Source organism: Aedes albopictus, chromosome 1 (genome assembly GCF_035046485.1).
Source record: "Aedes albopictus strain Foshan chromosome 1, AalbF5, whole genome shotgun sequence".
In the NCBI taxonomy this organism is placed as follows: domain Eukaryota; kingdom Metazoa; phylum Arthropoda; class Insecta; order Diptera; family Culicidae; genus Aedes; species Aedes albopictus.
In genome coordinates, this window is record NC_085136.1 from 335,358,332 (window position 1) to 335,378,567 (window position 20,236).

The window sequence follows — 20,236 nt, forward strand, 5'->3', positions numbered from 1 at the left end:
CCGTGTCGATTGAAACCAAAAGCGTTGAAATCGGATGATATTTACTATCCAAAAGTGAGGTGACATTTTTGTACACATACACACGCACACACACATACACACACACACACATACACACACACATACATCATCTCAACTCGTCGAGCTGAGTCGAATGGTATATAAGACTTGGATTTCATTTTTGGAGTGAACATATAACCTTTCGGTACACCTTGGTGTACGAGAAAGGTAAAAAGCCAACGATCGTCTCCGCGCATGAAATAATTGCTCTATAAGTGATTCTTCGTCGACTTTGACGGATGGGCTGAAACTGAAAAAGATACAGCCAGAAAATCGGCTTTATTGAAGCACCCTAAGCTTTTTTATAAAAATATCTCAAAATCGGCCATTTTCAAAGCTACATGAGAACTGTTTACTGAACTTGCTCAAAATTGATAGATCTACAACTTTTCCGAAGAATGTATATAGATATTTTTGCAAATAAAAAGTTTGGCTTCCAAATTCTATGAAAATATTTTCACCACCTTAATTTTCATGTACATTGGAAGGAGGGCCTTATTATTAGGAACAACTTTGTAGGAGACCATATTTGTATAAAAAAAAATGATTTGAAGGCACTGAATGCATCTTTCCTCGTAAAACTGGGTCCTGGACCACTGTGCAATGTGGGGGGAAGAAAAAGGAAGTAATCATTACTGTTACTAGTGTAGACCTGAAATCCTGAACTCTAAGGTAGTTTGGCTGACCTGGAATATCCCTGTAGTGTCTTTAAATGACATTTGAGATTTCAAGAGCTTCACGGATCGCAGCAGATTATGAAGGACTATTATTCATGGAAAAAAAAACGTTAAGTTATTCTTGTAGATTTGAAGGACTTCATTATAGAACAATTTGGACGACTCTGAATGTCCCAAAAGTTTATAATAAGCTACTAGACTTCAGATTGCTTCAGTAACTGCGGTTGATTATGCAACGTTACTCAGTATAACAGATATGGCCACTGTTACGAGTGTAGACCTGAAGTTCTGAACTCCAAAGTAGTTTGGCTGTCCTGGAATATCCCTATAGTGTCTTTAAATGACATTGTAGATGTCAAGAGCTTCACGGATTCCAGTAGGTTATGCAATGCTATTATTTGTGGCGAAAATACATACAATTATTCTTGTAGATTTGAAGGACTTCACTATAGGACAGTTTGAAACACCTAGAACATCCCAGAATATAAAACACCTTTTGATATTCTTGACAAAGGCTATATGAATACATATAAACGTAACCCACATCCAAGTTCAGCTTTTAGAACAACTGGTATGTCAATTATTTCGTTTTTCCCAATTTCATGGTGTTCAGGATGTTCTAGGTTATCAATGAAGTCCCAAATACAAATATTCCCATTTTTTCCCTAATAGAGGACTCAACAACTTTTCAGAAGGCAGTATTCTGTTTTATCGAATGGGTGAATTTATATAGCCGTTTCTATGTTGGGGTCATATATGACCCCTCTGGCTCCAAAGGGTTAAGGACAAAACTTCGAAAGCATTATTTTCTTCTATTACTGTTACTAAATCTCAGTTGTCGTCATCGTAGTAGACGATATTCTGATGTTTTATTGCTATAAGCTTTGCTCGTTCAGTTTGTGTATGTAACTGTAACTTCTATCATTATACAAAGCTACGATTTGTAATCTATCATGTCCAGTAAGTCTTCTGAAAGTTCAAAAAACAGTACCAAATCAGTCGGAATATCCTAGGTCATTTAAACTGTTCTCTAGTTTAGATCCTAAAGTCTACAGGTGTAATGGTAACATCTTTCATAATACAAAGCTATGATTTGCCCAGTAAGTCCTCTGAAAGTTCAATAGGCAGTATCAGATCAGCTGAAATGATGTCATCCAAACTATTCTTGAGTTTAGATACTAAAGTCTACGGGTGTAACGGTAACGTCTTTCATAATACAAAGTTACGATTTGTAATCTATCATGTCCAGGAAGTCTTCTGATAGTTGAATCGGGATATCCCAGGTCATCCAAACTGTTCTTGAGTTCAGATTCTAGACTCTAAACGTTACTCCCGGTAGCTTCATTTATTATACAAAGCTATGATTTGTATTATGTCATGTTTAGTAAGTGCTATGAAAGTTTAATAGACAGTATCAGTCAGCCGTGATATCCTAGCTCATTTGAACTGTTCTTTAGTTTAGATCCTAAACTATACAGGTTTAATGGTATTGTTGTGGATCGGAGGGTTTCAGGGCAGGTAAAACACTTCCTTTAGCAGTTCTTTACAGACGCAGCTCAAAGCTGTAATTTATTTAATGTTTCATTAGTTTAAGTTCAAGTTTTAGTTACATTTTATCGCAAACTTACATTCAGTGGCCTTCTGCCTGATTTGGGAAACCTCGATTCTCAACAATCAGCTTGTTCACCTTAACCTATCGAATGCATGTTTTAGTATTTAAGAACAAATTCAAGTGTACATATAGTTTTAAGTTTCAAGAACTAGGATCTTCAAATTAGGATAGTTTTAAGGTACTAGTTATTTAATTTAGGTTATCAAATTTTAGCATATAGTTAACTCACGGTTCAGAATAAACGTGTTACTAAGCGTCGGTAATGCGTTGTCTACCCTGCCAGAACTCTTCTCAGTCCGGCTTCGTTGGCAAATTACAGCTGCTGGAAGAAGGTCTGCAGATCAATATTTGACCTTAGTCAGGCCAATAAGGCAGCTTACCGTACAACGAACTCCTGTTCCAATGTCTCTGGTTTTAGTCGAACCACCAGGGAGGAGCTATTTGGGTAGACTTTTACGGCCAAATCACACGGTCATGCAGCAAACAACCTCAACCTCCTTTGTTGTCGCTTTGCTTTACTGTTCTGGCGTTGACTTTTGTCTGCTGTCGCGATGACGGGTACCGGCAGGGGAGCGCTCGGAATTCACTCCACGACAATCAGTGTTGGAAGATTGCCAGTTTTTAACATTCCCCCTCCCGTGTAGTTCCGGGGTTCCTTGTTCCTGATCATCGCGAACTTCCAACAACGCCAGCTTCACCATCGGCCGTTTCAAGATTCCATCAGCGGTGCGTATTACTGCGCTTCGAGCCTGGCCATCCTTACCTCGCATGACTTCGACGACACGTCCTCGCAACCATCCATTCCGCTTATTTTCTTCGACAATAACGACTAAATCTCCGGGTTCCATAGGCTTCGCGGGCTCAAACCATTTAGTCCGTCTAGTGAGCGACGGTAGATACTCACGGACCCAACGTTTCCAAAATAAATCTGCTAGAAACTGGGCCAGCTTCCAGCTGTCCCGTAGCGTGGTACCGTCAGCCACCAGTGAAGTCCGCGGTTGCACCATACCACTTGATCCGTACAGCAGAAAATGGTTCGGTGTTAATGCCTCTTGATTTTCGTTGTCGAGTGGTACGTAGGTCAGCGGCCGTGAGTTCACAATCGCTTCGGCTTCCAACACTACAGTCTCCAGAACCTCGTCGCTTGGATGACGAGGATGTTCTGAGATGGCTCCCATAGCTGCCTTCACAGAACGCACCATCCGTTCCCAACAGCCCCCCATGTGAGGTGCAGATGGGGGATTGAAGTGCCAGCTCGTTCTGGCATTGGTGAAGGTCACAGCGCAGTGTTCGTGAATGGCTTCCATCTGCTCCGTCAACAGGTTGCTAGCTCCGCGAAAACAGGTTCCGTTGTCTGAGTAGAGGTCTGACGGGAATCCTCTGCGTGCAACGAATCGGCGGATTGCCATCACACAGGACTGTGTTGAAAGGCTGTACACTATCTCCAGGTGCACCGCTCGTGTAGTCAGACACGTGAAGAGTGCCACCCAGCGTTTCATCAAACTACGACCCTGCTTAACCAGGATTGGGCCGAAGTAGTCGACGCCAGTGTGGCTGAACGCCCGGATGTGGGGTGTCAACCGAACCTTCGGAAGTGGTGCCATTATTGGTGGTCGTGGGGTTGACTTCCGAAGCCTGCAGCTCTGGCAGCTCCGGGCGACACGTTGTATCAGAGGGCGCAACTTCGGTATTCGAAACTGCTGACGTATTTCGTTGAACACCGTTTCACCGTTCTGATGTTTGAACCGTCTGTGGTAACTCTCAACAAGAAGGGCTGTTAGAGTGTGTTCCCTCGGCAAGATAATTGGATATTTCACTCTAAAGGATATGGTAGGAGCAGCACTAATCCTGTTATTCATCCTTATCACGCCCACGTCGTCCATAAACGGCGACTGTTCGTACAATGGACTGCTCTTCTCGATTCGCTTCTGCTTCTTCTCCGGATTCGCCTTGTTGAATTCCAGCACACAGTACTCGTCCGGGAAAGTTTCATACTGCACCTGTCGCCACAGCAAGTTTTCAGCCTGCAGCAACTCCTCGCTGGTCAGCGGTCCCGATTTGCCTCGCGTTCGGAACAACTTCACTGCGCGTAGCAAATACGCCGTCGTGCGTAAAAGGCGGTTCCAATTCGAGAATCTACTCAAGTCAATCAAAGGCTGCGGCATTTCTCGATGATGTTGAAATCTGGTACGTAGCTCCTCGTCAGTTATCCATTGTTTCACTGGCTGCTCTGGCCATTCGGTTTCGGGCAAGAAGAGATAATCCGGACCCGTGTACCAGCGACTACTCGCACTGAAGCTAGGTCCAACTCCCCACTTCGTGGCGTCGTCAGCCACATTCTGTTTCGACGGAACGTAGTGCCACTCATCGACGGTAGTAGAATTCAGAATCTCGCCGACACGAAAACCTACGTATGGATGATAACGCCTACTATCCGAGCGAACCCACGAGAGAGATGTTCTGGAATCTGTCCAAACGAACCGCTTATCTATGGGCAGATCCAAGGCAGTGCAGATGTTGTTCAGTAACCGGCTGCCTATCAGGCTGGCTTGCAGCTCTAAGCGGGGGATGGAGAGCGGTTTAAGCGGCGCCACCTTTGTCTTCGCTGCAACTAACACGCATCGCACTTCCCTATCGTGGACGATACGCAAATAAGCAACGCAAGCATACGCTAGTTCGCTCGCATCGACGAACACATGAAGTTGTATCCCGCTGTGCAGCTTACTATTTGCCGAACCGAAGAAACAGCGGGGAACTTCTACTTCACCCAATTGCTTCAGAAGACGTGTCCAATCGTTCCACAGATCATGTAGTTCATCCACAATCTTTTCGTCCCAGTCTGTGCCGGATCTCCAAATGTGCTGCATAAGGATCTTGCCGTGAATGATGAAGTGGGCGATAAACCCGTAAGGGTCAAACAGCGACATAACGAGCCTCAACACCTGTCGTTTTGTGGGCGTGTCTCCTCCTACCAGTAGCGTCGTAAGATCATCTTTCAGAGTGGTATCAAAGGTGAACACGTCAACCGTTGGTTTCCATACCATCCCTAGAACACGCTCCATATCCGGAAATTTATCCAGAATCATTGATTTCTCCTTTACGTTCTCGGTCTCGCCCAAACGTTGTAATGCTTCGGCCAAATTGGACGAGAAATTCCGGATGTCGAAACCACCTTGTGCGTGAACGAACTTTACATCTTTCACCAATTCGACCGCTTCGTCGATCGTATCTACACTGTCAAGGTAGTCATCGACGTAATGGGCCTTTATGATCGCCTCTGCGGCTCTCGGGAATTGCGATGCGAAGTTCTGGGCGTTGGTGTTCTTGACGAACTGTGCGGAGCATGGCGAACACGTCGCACCGAACGTTGCCACGTCCATGACGAAGACCTGAGGGGGCTGATCTGGATGATCTCGATAGAGGAACCGCTGCGACTGCTTGTCTTGTGGGATGATCCGAACTTGGTGGAACATCTCTCGTATGTCTCCGCACACGGCAACTGATCGCTGACGGAACCGCAGCAGAACCGTGAACAGTGACGTCAGCATGTCTGGTCCTTTGATGAGCATGTCGTTGAACGAAACGCCGTTGACCCGAGCTGCAGCGTCCCAAATCAGACGGATTTTCTGCGGCTTTTTCGGGTTTGTCACGATGCCGAGCGGCAGATACCACACACGATCCGGGTTTGTTGTCTGAACTAGACCTGTGCGCCGCCGCGCCACGCCGCCGCCGCCGACACTTTTTGCCCCACGCCGACGCCGACCGTGATATCGGCGGCGCGCCATACGCCGATGTTCGTCACGCCGCCGATTTTCATTTTTCACGCCGGTGATCAGTGCACGAACGAAATTTTGTTTACATTAAGTTGAGATAAAATACTAAAACTCTTTCGAAGATTTCTCTAATATTCCAATCAAAGAATTCTTCAGAAGTTCCTTTAGAGATCTCTTCAGGAGTTTCTTCAAAGATGTCTCCAGTGGTTCCTTCAGAGATTCAGGGATGCCTCTAGGAGTTTTAACATGCTTTTTTTTTCAGAAGTTTCGTCAGAGATTCCTCTAGGAGATCTCCCAGGAATTCCTCTAGAATTCCAACAATGGGTTTCTCCTGGCGTTCTGTGTTCTTCAGAAATCACTCCAGGAGTTCCATCAAGGGTTCCTTCAGGAAATCTTTCCTGAAATTTGTTCAACAATCCCTCCTGAAATTCCTTCAGGGATTCCTCTCGGTATGCCTCATGGAAATTTTTCAGAAATTCTTTCAGGAGTTCTTTTGGGGATTTATCTAGGATTTCCTTCAGATATTCCTACAGAAGTTCCTCCATAGATTAATTCATGAGCATTTTCAAGGATTCATGCATTCCTTGCATTCCTTCAGGGATCTCCTCAACAATTCCAGGAGGATTCAGGAATGCCTCCAGGTGTTCATTAGGAATTCCTTCAGAGGTTCTTTAAGCTATTTCAACAGAAATTCGCTCGGGTATTCTTTCAGAAGTCCCTTCAGAGATTTTTTCAGGAGGATTCATAGATGCCTCCTGGAGATCCATCAAAAGTTCCGTTAGAAGTTCTTTCAGGAAGAAGGTCCTAGAAATTAGTCTAGGAGTTCCTGCAGGGATTCCTTTTGAAGTTCCTTTGAAAATTTTACTTTGTAATGGCTTTCCCAGTTTTGATACATTTAAAATACAGGTATTATTATATCTTGTCCGACGTTTCGATTACATTTGGTACCTTCCTCAGGACTCAATTATTGCCGATTTTTCGTCCAGTGTTGTTCTGTCGGACAGCAGTTAACGATTTTTGGATTCGACTGCGATAGAATTTAACTTTGAAATGGCTTATCTAGTCTTGACGTTCGAAATCTAGACTTGACAAAATTCGAATACAGCTATTTTATTAAGTTCTTTTCATTGGCGTATCTAGGATTTTTTCCTAGGGGGTGCCTAGGGGGTGCCAGTTTCAGTGGCTCTCAGGTTGCTTTTTTAAGGAAATACCGATCTGACCTCAATTTCTTAGTACAATGATAAACTGCGTCGCGGGAAAATAGAATTTGTACTTTCAGTTTGAACTTAAGGCGAAACTGGAAGCATTTTCTCATTTTTTCGGTTTTTGATTTTTTATTAAATAACGAAGCAATATTTTCAAAATCGGTTTTCGTGCACATGTAGAGTATGGATCAAGGTATCTGCTGAATTTTTTTGAGGTGGAAAATGTTTTCCATTTTTGCAGAAACCATTTTTTCGTGAAATTTTGTTCAAAAATGGTTTCTGCAAAAACGAAAAACATTTTCCACAACAAAAAAAAATCAGAAGATACCTTGATCCGTACTCTACATGTGCACGAAAACCGATTTTGAAAATATTGCTTCGTTATTAAATAAAAAATCAAAAACCAAAAAGTGAGGAAATGCTTCCAGTTTCGCCTTAAGTACTTAACAATCATCGCGACTACCCCTGTTTTGTGGATTGAAAACAATCAGGTCCATTAGAATACATTTTCGAAGCAATAATTAGACGTGTAAATCTCGGAAACTATAAAATATCCACAAATTTGCGTGTAACTTGTATTCATCGTGACATCCGCTTTGTTTTATTGCATGATAACAACCCTTATAAAAATAGCTTTCAAGAACAATTTTAAGAAATAAAAATACTTAAAATTTCAAAATCATGTTTGGTTTGGCCACAAAATTAATGGCTAAAAAGCGTTTTTTTTAATTAGTTGAATATTACCACGTGGACAAGAAAATACTTTTACAGAAAAATTGTGAGTATGATTCTCAAAACAACAAAATTCGCACTCAGAAGCTTCACTAACACATTATCAATCCAGTTGAAACCCGGAATTTGGTGCGGGCGAACTTCAATTTTTTTCATCGGGATCCTGATGTTCGCACCAAATTCCGATTTCGACTGGATTGGTAATTACCATATATTAATATATCTGATTAATGGAATGCTGTATAAAGCTGATTATATAAATAGTATTTCAAACATTGTTTTGTTAATGTCAGCAATTCTATTTAAAAAAATCTTCAATTAATCTTCAGGCGATTCATTAGGGAATTCTTTTAGTGAAGCCATTTGACAATGACTCTGGGAACTTCCACACATTTTTTTCTTAAATATCTTCTTAAATTTCTTAAGTTTTGCTTTTTTTTTTTTTTTTGATTTTCGTCCATTTTTTGGACTTTTATTACTTATGCTATTCGGTATTCCTTCGCCAATTCCTTTAAAAACTCCTTCGGAAAGTCTTTCATAAATCGCTTCTATAATTTTATTGAAAAATCTTCAGACACTTTCTTCTAGATTTCTTCAGTTTTTATGTAAGGAATTTCTGCAGCAGATGATTCCGGAATACCTTCGGCAATTCTGATGTTACTTATATTGAACATTTATTCGGGAGTTTCATCAGCAATTCATTCGAAAATTTTGGCAACTTTGATTATTACTTTTGAGAACTTCTTTGGTAATTCATTTGGAAATTGATTCGGCAAATTTCTTTGGCGGTTCTTTAAAAATTCTTTCATGGTGATTCTACGGAAATTACTTTTGGTTTTTTTTTAATTTTCTTCAGAAATTCCTTCAATGCTTTCGGAAAATTGTTTGAGATTTTTTTCGAATTCCTGTCTTTGTTTTTTTTATGAAATATATAGAATATTTCGGCAATTTATTTTGAGATTGGATTTGGCCAATTTCCTTAAAAAGTCATAATATTTTTTATTCAGGAATTCCTCTGGTAATTCTTATATGGCAACTACTTTGAAAGCTCTAATGTAATTTCGATGTATTTTTTCGACAATTTCTTTGGGCATTTTTTCAGTGAGTTTTTCGTGAATTTCATGGGATTTTCTTTGACCAAGACCAGTTGAGAATTTTAGATTTCCCAATTCAGCAACTTTCGGAAGCAATGAATATAAATACAGTTAAATCATAAATAATTTCAAAAATAATCACAATAAAATTGCCTAATAAATCCGCAAAATAGCTGAAAAAGAAATTGCTGATGTAATTTCAGAGGAATAGCCATTGAAATTAGGCAAAAAAATCCAAAGAATTTGCTGATGAAATTCTAATGAAACTATCGCAGAAATTAATAAAAAAGATTAATAACCATGTCGAAGGAATCCTCAAAGAAATGGTCATACTACGGTATAGCGAATACGGAGTCGTAGGTTTGAATCCCACCAGAACGCGTTTTTTTTTTCGCAAATTCATGTCTCAATTTATCAATTAGCTACATTTTGTGCCTTCTAATGAATTACAAGTTTTTCCCGTACATTCCTATGGGATTTCACTAGAGATTTCTCTAGTAATACCTTCTAGGATTTTTCTGGAAATTCCAACTATTCTCGAAATTCGATTAGGGATTGCTTTAGAGATTTCTACTGGAATTCCTTTAAGAAGCCCAAGAGGAGTTCCAGGAGTAATACAGTAATTAATTTCTATAGTAATCCACAAATAAAAACTCTAGAATAATTCCTGGATGAGTCTCTAGAAAAAATCCCTGGAAGGGTCAAAGCCATTTATGGAAGTATCCTAGGAACACTGCCTAGAATAATCCTAGCTAGAAGGCCAGAAGAAATCCCTAGAGGGATTCCTGCATGTATCACCGTGAGAATTTCTTGACGAGATCTACCGGAGGCATTCCTGAAACATTAGAAGCCGAAGGAATCTTTTTTTAATTTTTTTTTATTGTGTATTTTAACTTACGCTAATTCTACACTTAAGCAGGAATCGCTTATGAAATCCCAGGAGGAGTTCCTGGATGAAAGTCAAAAGGATTTCCTGGAAGAATCCAATAAGAAATATTTGGAGAAATTCCAGGAAAACCTTTAGGATTTGCAGGAGGAAACACTGAAGGTACTTCTGCAATGCTCCTAGAAAAATTGCCTTGAAGAATTCCAGCAAGTTTTGAAGGATTCCCTGGAGAAATTCTTAGAATAATTCCTAGGAAAAAGTAAGAAATTCTGGAGGAGTTTTAGGAGGAATTGCTGCAAGAACCACAGTAGGAACTGCTTCAGAAATCCAGCTGAAATTCCTGGAGGAAGACAAAATGGAGATCCTGGAGAAATCGAAAGATAAATTTATGAGAGAAGTCTTGGATAAAATATCTTCCTTAAAAACGCCTGGAAGATTACCTGAGAGCTTCTGAAGAAATTACAGGAAAAATCTCAGGAGGTATTGTTAAAAGGATTCAGGGGTGTAACATTGTACAAATCTCAGCAGAAATCCTAGGAGGTATTGCTGGAGGAAACTATACAAGAATTTATAGAGAAACCCAATCAGGAATGCCTGGCGGAATCCAAAGAAAAAAATCTTGGAATGCCAAGAGAAGTCCCTGCAAGAACCGGTAGAGGTATTATGGAAGAATCTTTAGAGAAGGTCCTGAAGGAATCGCGAGGAATTTCTGAAGAAATATCTGGAAGATTTCTCGGAAGAATTCCAGCTATAATGCTAGGATAAATTCGTAAAGGAATCACAAGAAGAATATCTGGACGTATCATAGTAAGAAATTCTGAAGGAATCGCTGGAAGAACCTTAGGAGGAGTTTTTTGAGGTATTCTTGGAGGAAGGCCAAAGGGAGTTTCTGCAGGAATTCCATGAGGAATTTCTATAGGAATTCCTGAATGAGTCCTTGGAGAAATCCCTGGTAGGACAACCAAATAAATTTCCGCAAGAATTCCAGGAAGATTACCTGGAAAGATTCCAGCAAAAAAGCCAAGAGAAAGCTCTAGAAAAATCCGTAGCATAATTTCTAAGCTACCATAATTAGAATGTATTAAGGAAGAATAGCTGGAAGAACCGCAGGAATTGCTAGAAGAATCCCAGCTGGAATAACTGGAGCAGCGCTTCCCAAAATTGGGAAGTGGATCTTGGGAGTTTGGGAAGCGCGGATCTGGAGGAATTCCTAGAATTCAGGGAGGTATCATAGAAGTAATTTCTAGAGAAATCCTTGAATCAGGAATGCCGGGGGGTATCCTAAAAGAAGTTCCTCCATCAAGTGCCCGGAAGAATCGGTAGAAGTATACTGGTGGAATCCCTGATAGAATCGCAGGAGTAATTTTTGAGGAATCTCAAGAAGTAAATATGCCAGGTGAAATCCCTAGAAGTATTTCTGAAGGAATTATAATGGGAATTGCTTGAAGAATTCATGGAGGAAGGCCAATAGAAGTTCTTGGAGAAATCTCCTGCGGTATTTCTGGAATAACCTCTGTAGGAAGTTCCTGGTTTAATCCTTGAAGAATCACCGAAGGGATTTTTAGAAAAATCCCAGGATGATTTTCTGGAAGAATTTCCGAAAGAACTTCCCTAGTTGAATTCCTGAAGGTATCACAGTGAGAATCATTGGAGGAATTCTAAGAGAACTTGCTGGAATCCTAGCCACAGTTACCGGAGGAAGGCCAACATAAGCTCCAAGAGGAATTTCATGAGACATTTCTGGAAGAATCTCTGAAATAAATCTCTGAAGGAATTCCTGGAAGAATCACCGGAAGAAACTTCTGACAAAATCCCAGGAAGGTTGTCCTGAATAACCCCACCAGGAATTCCTGAAGAAATCGCAAGATAAATTTTTAGAAGAATCCCTAGAAGAATTCCAAGAAGTACCATAGTAAGAATTTTGAAAGAAATACTACAAGAAATTGCTGGATCAATCTCCGCTGAAATTTCTGGTATGTACAACCCCATCTGAACTGCCTGGAGAATCCTAAGAACAGTTTATTAATGAAATATCGGGAAGAACCCATACAGGAATCCTAGAAAAATCACTGTTTGAATAGATAAAGGTATTACTGGAGAAGTCTGTTGATTGTACTTACCAATATCCAAAACTCCAAAAGTTGTTTAAGTTTTATTCAAATTTTGAGTTTTAGGTGACTGTCAAGGAAAAATTCTAAGGGGTGCCAAATTTGTTCTAGGGGGTGCCAGGCACCCCTGGAACCCCCCCTAGCTACGCCAATGGTTCTTTTAGACATTCATACAGGAGTTCTTACAGAAATAAGTCCAAGAGTTCCTTCATAGATTCCACCAGGAGTTTCCGGCATTCATGAAGATGTTTCTTCAGAGGTTTCTCCTGAATTTCTTCAGGGATTCCTTCAGAAGTTCATTCAGATTCCTTTAGGATAACCTTAGGGGATTCCTCGAGAAATTCATTTAGGAATTCATCCATGAATTCTTCAAGGGATCGCTCTTGGGGTTCTTTCTGAGATTTTTCCAGGTGGACTTACGGATGCACCAGGAGTTATATCAGAGATTTCTTACAGGAGTTCTTTCAGGGAATCTTGTTAAAGTTCCTTCGAGAATAACCTTAGGAATATAATCAGGCATATCTCCAGGATATTATTGTGGGATCTCTCATGGAGAATTCCTCAAGCATTTCGTTCTGGAATTCCTCCAGGAATTCTTTCGGGGACTCCTCCTGACAATCTTTCGGGGATTCCTCCTGGAAATCCTGCAGGGATCTCTCTACCCAGAAAGATTCACTCGGGAGATTCCGCTGAAAATCCTTCAAGAATTCCACTTGGAAATTCTTCGGAGATTGCAACCGGAATTCTTTCGGGGATTCCCCTGGCATTCCTGCAACAATTTCTCCTGTAATTTCTTCGGGGATTTCTCTTGGACTTCCTTCGAGCATCCCTCCTGAAATTCCTACGGGAACTCCTCCTGGAATTTATTTAGAGATTTTTCAAAGAAATCATTCGAAAATTTCTACTGGAATTATTTTGAGGATTCCCCTTGGAATTCCTACGGGGATTTTTCCTAGATTTCCTTCAGGGTTTCCTCCTAGACCTCCTGAAATTCTTTCAAGGATTCCTCCTGATATTCCTTTAGGGATTCCTTCGGAATTCCTTCTGGTATTTCTTCAAAGATACAACTTAAACTTCCTTCTTGGAATTCTTCCGCGGATTCCTCGTACAATTTCTTCGAGAGTCTTTCCTAGAGTTCCTTCAGTAAATCTTCCTGAAATTTCTTTGTAGATTTCTTCTGGAATTCCTTCGAGGATTCGTCCTAGACTTACTTCATGGATTCCACCAGAAATTCTTTGAGATATTTCATTTGATACTCCGCGGTGGATTCTACCTGGAATTTTTTCAGGGTTTCCTCCTGGAATTTCTTTGATGATTCCTCTTAGAACTCCTTTGGAGACTCCTCCTGGATTTCCTCATGGAATTCCTCCAGCAGTCCTCCTGGAATTCCTTCGATAATTTCTCCTAATATTCATTCGAGATTCCTCCTGGAATTAATTTGGAGATTCCTTCTAAAGTTCCTTCGGGAATTCCTTCAGGAATTACTCCTGGAATTCCTATGGGTATTCCTCTTAGAAATCCAACGAAGATTTCGGTTTTAGATCCTTCTGGAGTTCTTCGGGAATTTCTCATAGAGTTCCTCCAGAGATTCCTCCTAAAGCTCCATCGGAAATTCCTCCTGGACTTCTTTCAGGGATTCCTCCTTGAATTCCTCCGGAGATTTCTCCTAGAGTTGCTTCGGAGATTCCTTCTAGAATTCCTTCGATGATTCCTCCTAGAATTCTTCATTGAATTCTTTCGGTTATTTCTCCTAGAATTCCTTAAGAGATTCCTCCTAGAGTTGCTTCTGGGATTTCTCCTGTAATTTCTTCGGAGTTTCCTCTTGGAATTCCTTTGGAGCTTTCCCTTCCAATTTCTTCGGAGATTTCTCATGGAATTTGTCCTAGAATTTCTTCGGGGTTTCCTTCTGAAATTCCTTCGGTGAGTCTTCCTAGAATTCCTTCGGGGATTCCTCCTTCCTGAGTTCCCCTGGAATTCTTTCGGGGATTCCTCTTGGAATTCCTTCGGTCCTCTTAGATTTTTCTTAGGAATTTCTCCCGGAATTTATTCAGAGATTTCTCCTGGATATATTCCGTTGGTTCGTCCTCAAAATTTTTTGGGGATTATTTCTTGAATCCTCCTTGAAATTCCCACTGAAATTATTGTAAGGATTTTTGCTGGAATTTCTTTGGTGTACTGCTTGGATTCCTTTGAGATACGTGCTGGTATTTTTTCGGGATTTTCTCTTGGAATTCCTGCGGGAATTTCTCACAGAGTTCTTTCGGGGATTTCTTCAGGGATTCCTCCTGTACTTCCTTCGGGGTTTCCTCTTGAAACTCCTTCGAGGATTCTGCTTGGAGTGCCTTCGGAGATTCCTTCCGGAATTCCTTAAAGGGGTTCCCCCTGGGATTCCTGCAGGGATTTCATCTGGAATTCCGGCGGGTATACCTCCTGGACTTCGTTCGGGGATTTCTTCTGGCATTCCTTCTGGAATTCCTTCGGAGATTTCTCCTGAATTTTCTTCGAGGATTCCTCCTAAAATTCCATCGTGGATTGCTCCTGGACTTTTTTCAGGGATTCCTCCTGGACTTAAATAAGGATTCCTCCAGATTGTTTTCCAGAGATTTCTCCTGGAATTCCTTTGAGATTTCCTCCTAGAATTCCTTTTGGGGTTTCACTTCAAATTTCTTCAGCGATTTCTCCTGGAATTCCTACGAGGATTCCTGGTGGAATTCCTTTGGGAATTCCTCCTAGAAATCCCTCAGGGATTTTTCCTGGAACTCCTTCGGGGTTTCCTCTTGAAACTCCTTCGAGGATCCCGCTTGGAGTGCCTTCGGAGATTCCTTCCGGAATTCCTTAAAGGGGTTCCCCCTGGGATTCCTGCAGAATTTCATCTGGAATTCCGTCGGGTATACCTCCTGGACTTCATTCGGGGATTTCTTCTGGCATTCCTTCTGGAATTCCTTCGGGGATTTCTCCTGAATTTTCTTCGAGAATTCCTCCTAAAATTCCATCGTAGATTGCTCCTGAACTTTTTTTAGGGATTCCTCCTGGACTTTAGGGCCTGTCCATAAACTACGTAGACTCTTAGGGGGGGACGGGGGGGTCTGGCCAAAGTCTACACTCCATACAAATTTCGAAAATTTTGTATGAACAGAAGTCTACGGAGGGGGAGGGGGGGTCTGAGAATGCCCAAAATGAGTCTACGTAGTTTATGGACAGGCCCTAACAAGGATTCCTCCAGGTTGTTTTCCAGAGATTTCTCCTGGAATTCCTTTGAGATTTCCTCCTAGAATTCCTTTTGGGGTTTCACTTCAAATTTCTTCAGAGATTTCTCCTGGAATTCCTACGAGGATTCCTGGTGGAATTTCTTCGGGAATTCCTCCTAGAAATCCCTCAGGGATTTTTCCTGGAACTCCTTCAGAGATTCCTCTTGCATATTTTTCGTTGATTCCTTCTAGAAATCCTTAGGGGATTCTTTCTCGAATTCACTTTGGAATTCCCACTGGAATAGTTTCGAGGATTCTTTCTGGGCTTCCTGTTAGGATTTCTTTGGGGATTACTGCTTGAATCTGCTTGGAACTCGTGCTGGAATTATTTTGGGATGTCTTTGTACAAATATTAAGGGAATTTCTTTTAGAATTATTTCAGGGCTCCCTTATGGAATTCCTACGAGCATTCCTCCTTGAATTCCTTCTGGGATAACTCCTAAAATTCCTTTGAGGATTCCTTCTAAAACTCCTCCGTGGATTCCTGCTGGAATTCTTCTGGGGAATCCTCTAGGAATTTCTTCGGAAATTCTTCATAAGTTTTTCCAAGGATCTCTCTAAGAGAGATTCTTGAACTACATATCAGTGATTCTAACATAAGGGCTTCATACAGCAGTTCTTACAGGGATTATCCCAGAAGTTCATGGATTCCTCCTGGAGATTCTTTTGGAGATTATTCTCGGAAATCATTCGAGGATTCCTTGTAAATAGTGCGACCTTATTATCAAATGTAATGGCTTCTGAAGGTTCTAAGAAGACAAAACGAAAACTGTAGCAAAATCTATATATTTGTCTTTAATTGGATGCAGTGGAGTAATGCAACGGTCAAATATTTGATAAATGAACTCAAGAAAAAACATCTGTTTGACACTAATGAAAATTCGATCGAGTAAAACAACATTGGTTTCTTTTTAGTCAAATACTTAATCCTGTGTACTGGCATAATAATAATTCATGTCATCAATGGTTATGAAGAAGCAAAGACTGGACTACAAATTCTACAGCGTATTCGTTTCGCCAATGTTGACATTACGGTCAAATTTTGGTCACGCCGATTCACGCCGCCGCCGCCGCCGCCGCCGAAAGTTGCCACCGGCGTGACGCCGATGACGCCGCCGCCGCCGGCCAAAAATGGCCCTCACGCCGCCGCCGAGCAAAATAAAGTCGGCGCACAGGTCTAGATATCGGTTTTTGAGCATTTGATGAATCCAATTGGAAATCATTGGAGATATGCCATGACCCCGTGCGGCTTCCAATATGGCATCGAAAGGCACGTTGTCAAAGGCACCCTCGATATCTAAGAAAACACCCAAGCAGGATTGCTTTTGAGCGAATGCTTTCTCGATATCGTAAACAACCTTGTGTAAAAGAGTCACAGTGGACTTACCAGATTGGTAGGCATGTTGGTTCACATGAAGAGGCACGTTGGCCAGATGAACATCACGGATGTGATGATCCACAATGCGTTCTAAGCATTTCAGAAGAAAAGAGTTCAAACTGATAGGTCTGAAACTCTTTGTTTCTTCATACGACGCACGACCCACTTTCGGAATAAACTTTACAGTAATATCCCTCCAGGATTTGGGAATATACCCTGTAGCAAAACTGCAAACAAGTAGTTTTTTCAAAACATGTTTGAAATAATCAAATCCCTTCTGAAGCAAAATAGGATAAATCCCATCTGCCCCAGGAGATTTGAAAGGAGCAAAGCTATTAAGAGCCCACTCAATCGATTCTATAGTTACAATACTCCGAGCCGAAGCTAAAGAATCATAACTACAAGAAAAGACATCAGGTTCATCCGAAGATGTAATATCCACACATCCAGGGAAGTGTGTGCTGAATAAGCATTCCAGAACTTCCTCATCAGAGGAAGTCAGATCGCCATTTGGCAAACGAAGTTCGTTCACCCGGAAATCCTTAGATTTCGCAAGGATTTTGTTTAACCGACTGACTTCACTCAAGCTGGAAACATTTGTACAAAGGTTTTTCCAGCCGGATCGTTCAGCAGACCGGAGAGCTTTCCTGTAGGCCATGCGAGCCGACCTGAAAGCCTCCGAACCAGCCGAACGTCGTCTGTTCCAACTCTTTCTACATTGTTTTCTGAGCTTCGCCAGATCAGAGTTCCACCAAGGGGTTCCTCTTGTGATCTTCACAGACTGTAGAGGGCATACTTCGTCAAAAGCTTCCATGATGAAGGTCGTTGTGGTATCAACGGCATCATCTACATCACTTGGAGTGTCAATGGATGGTGAGTATCCATGAAATTTGGCCGCAACCAAATCAGTAAAAAGATCCCAGTTTGTTGACCGGGTATTCCTGAAACGCAATGTTTGCGAAGTAACATTTAAATGTTCAAAAAAAATGTAGCGATGGTCAGATAAAGATTCTTCATCTGACACATGCCAATTGGTCAGCTCGTTACTAATTCTACTAGAGCAAAGCGTTATGTCTAACACTTCCTCTCTAGCAGATACCATGAAGGTTGGGCGGTCGCCTATGTTAAGTAATGCAAGGTCTGTACTACTTAAGTACTCCATCAAACTGGATCCTCTCAAATTGATGTCTGAGCTGCCCCAGATGATATGGTGAGCATTAGCATCACTGCCAACAATTAGCGGAAGACCTTTTGAAGTACAGTATGCGATGACTTGTTTAAAAGCATCCGTAGGCGATGGTTCATCATGCGGTAAATAAACCGAACAATAGACGTATTTCCTGTTGAGGTTTCCAACAGATACATCAATTGTGATAGCACATACATCTCTGGTGGTTAGCTCAGAGATGAGTGTAGCAACTATTGCGTTGTTGACAAGCACACGGGCTCGAGGCATGACACGCGAGTTTGCCATTTCATGTTTACTGAAAGTAACAAACACCGGGTTCACAAGGTTTCCTAGATAGAAATTTCCCTTACGAAAGTGAGGTTCTTGGACCAAGGCCACTTGGGCTGAACCATTTTACATAAGTCTGCAAAGATTGATCGTTGCTGTTCTTTTATGCTGAAGATTGATCTGAGCTATCCTAACCGTAGCCACTACCCGAACTAGGTAAGATTAAACTCTTCGCAATAACAGCACAACAAACAACAGCAGCAACAAAACCAGATCGGTATCGATTGGAAAACGCCAAAGGCGAGGATACACAGAATACACTATCCGAAACCATATAGGTGAACATTTAAACTAATTAACAACATCTTCATAATCCCGCCCTTATTTAGCCTCAAGTGAGACTAAAGAAGGGCAGCCGATTGTCGCGGAGAAACACAAGGTCCACTGCACCATTGCTCCGGTTAGCGCAGTAAGGGCAACATACTGTGGAGGGCGCCCTGGTACTCCACAGGCTCCGTTTGCGGTTAGGTTTTTATTAGACCCCCCCCCCCTAGCCATTCATTCCTAGGCACGGTAAGCATGAAGCCGCATCACACCATGAATCAGGGGTCACCTGTTGGTGGACTTTTACCACCGGAACAGGCGGTCCGTAGTGTTATTCTTAGCCTATTGAGACAATCGCTACCGACACTACACAGCTATCTAGGCTGATCGAGAAAAGAAGTTAATATTGATGATCAACTTCATACGGGCTCGGACAGCCGATACAAAGTCTAGGTGAGTTGTGTATTGAAAAGGCACTGCCTGGTTTATTCCGCCCTCAGATCTCCTATAGATAGTACGTATCTTCAGATGATCACTCTGATTTGTAACAATCATCAAAATTCCTTCATTATATGAATAAAAATAAGATGACGTATCACCACATTGTCCTGCAAATCCATTATAACGAGCGTAAATCGCCAGTAACCGGCGGGAACTACCGGTGGAACCCAGCTGCCGTCCGGAGCCCAGTCCTTGATCCAGTAGTGACCCCGCGGAAACGGACAAAGCCTCTCCCTTCCTATTTGGGGAAAGTTACTGCAGCCCTTGACGAGATACTGATATTCCTTGTACGGTCCGTTCAAAATATCACACATCTTGGCCTTGGCGATTTTCATCGGATACTCGTTGAACTGGTTGTTACCGAGCCGGCTGTACGCCACGGTCAAACTAGCTGTGTAGTTCTCTCCTATGTCGTCGGAAACGTCTCCTTCGCCGATCAGGACCGAAGTGGTGCGGTTGTACTTACGGACACGAAATCCGCTAGCGTCGGCCAGGGCAAAACCTTTCTGCTGTTCGAATCGGTCCAGTTGAACTCTGACTGTCATGGCAATCGTTGAAGCTGTGAGAACGAGAAGGCCGCTGGCGACTGCCAGCATGGACGACATCCCGGTTGCCAATAGGTTTAGGAGACCTTGTCCGAATGGTTTTTAAATCGTGCGTGATGCAGCAATATTCGCCTATGAACTGATACGAATCATCACGTGCAAGCGACCTAATTGAAGCTTACCCGACCAGAAGCTCATTTCATTTATTTAGTTAACATCAAATTCATGATAATACTGAATCAACAATTTGCCGCCATAATACTCGATTTGCAGCTGCAGCTCTCCAACGTCGGTCACGCCCAACACTCGCCAGATCACGCTCCACCTGGTCCGCCCATCGTGCTCTCTGCGCTCCACGCCTTCTTGTACCAACCGGATGGTTAGCAAACACCAACTTTGCAGGGTTGTTGTCCGGCATTCTTGCAACATGCCCTGCCCACCGTATCCTTCCGGCTTTGGCCACCTTCTGGATGCTGGGTTCGCCATAAAGTGCAGCGAGCTCGTGGTTCATCCTTCTCCGCCACACACCGTTCTCCTGCACGCCGCCGAAGATCGTCCTTAGCACCCGTCGCTCGAAAACTCCGAGTGCTTGCATGTCCTCCTCGAGCATCGTCCACGTCTCGTGCCCGTAGAGAAC

The 20,236-nt window shown here is 42.1% G+C and overlaps 2 protein-coding genes across 2 annotated transcripts in view; both read right to left on the reverse strand.

The window, feature by feature from the left end:
- Window positions 1-20,236, reverse strand: part of LOC134285824 (uncharacterized) — a 392,906-nt gene that overhangs the window by 292,498 nt on the left and 80,172 nt on the right. The gene's annotated exons all lie outside the window — the stretch shown is intronic.
- LOC134284146 (uncharacterized) lies at window positions 2,865-19,659 on the reverse strand. Its single transcript, XM_062842500.1, has 2 exons — window positions 19,153-19,659; window positions 2,865-5,975 (listed from the first exon to the last, which is right to left on the reverse strand). The coding sequence occupies exons 1-2, from the start codon at window positions 19,657-19,659 to the stop codon at window positions 2,865-2,867; spliced, it is 3,618 nt and encodes a 1,205-aa protein (XP_062698484.1).

Excerpts from the sequence above, each read along its gene's own strand:
- LOC134284146 (XM_062842500.1), bottom strand. The coding sequence starts at position 19,659 with ATGTCGTCCATGCTGGCAGTCGCCAGCGGCCTTCTCGTTCTCACAGCT. Across the intron at positions 5,976-19,152 it reads TGGATTTGCAGGACAATGTG|AAAATCCGTCTGATTTGGGA; the intron begins GTGATACGTCAT and ends AAAAAGCCGCAG.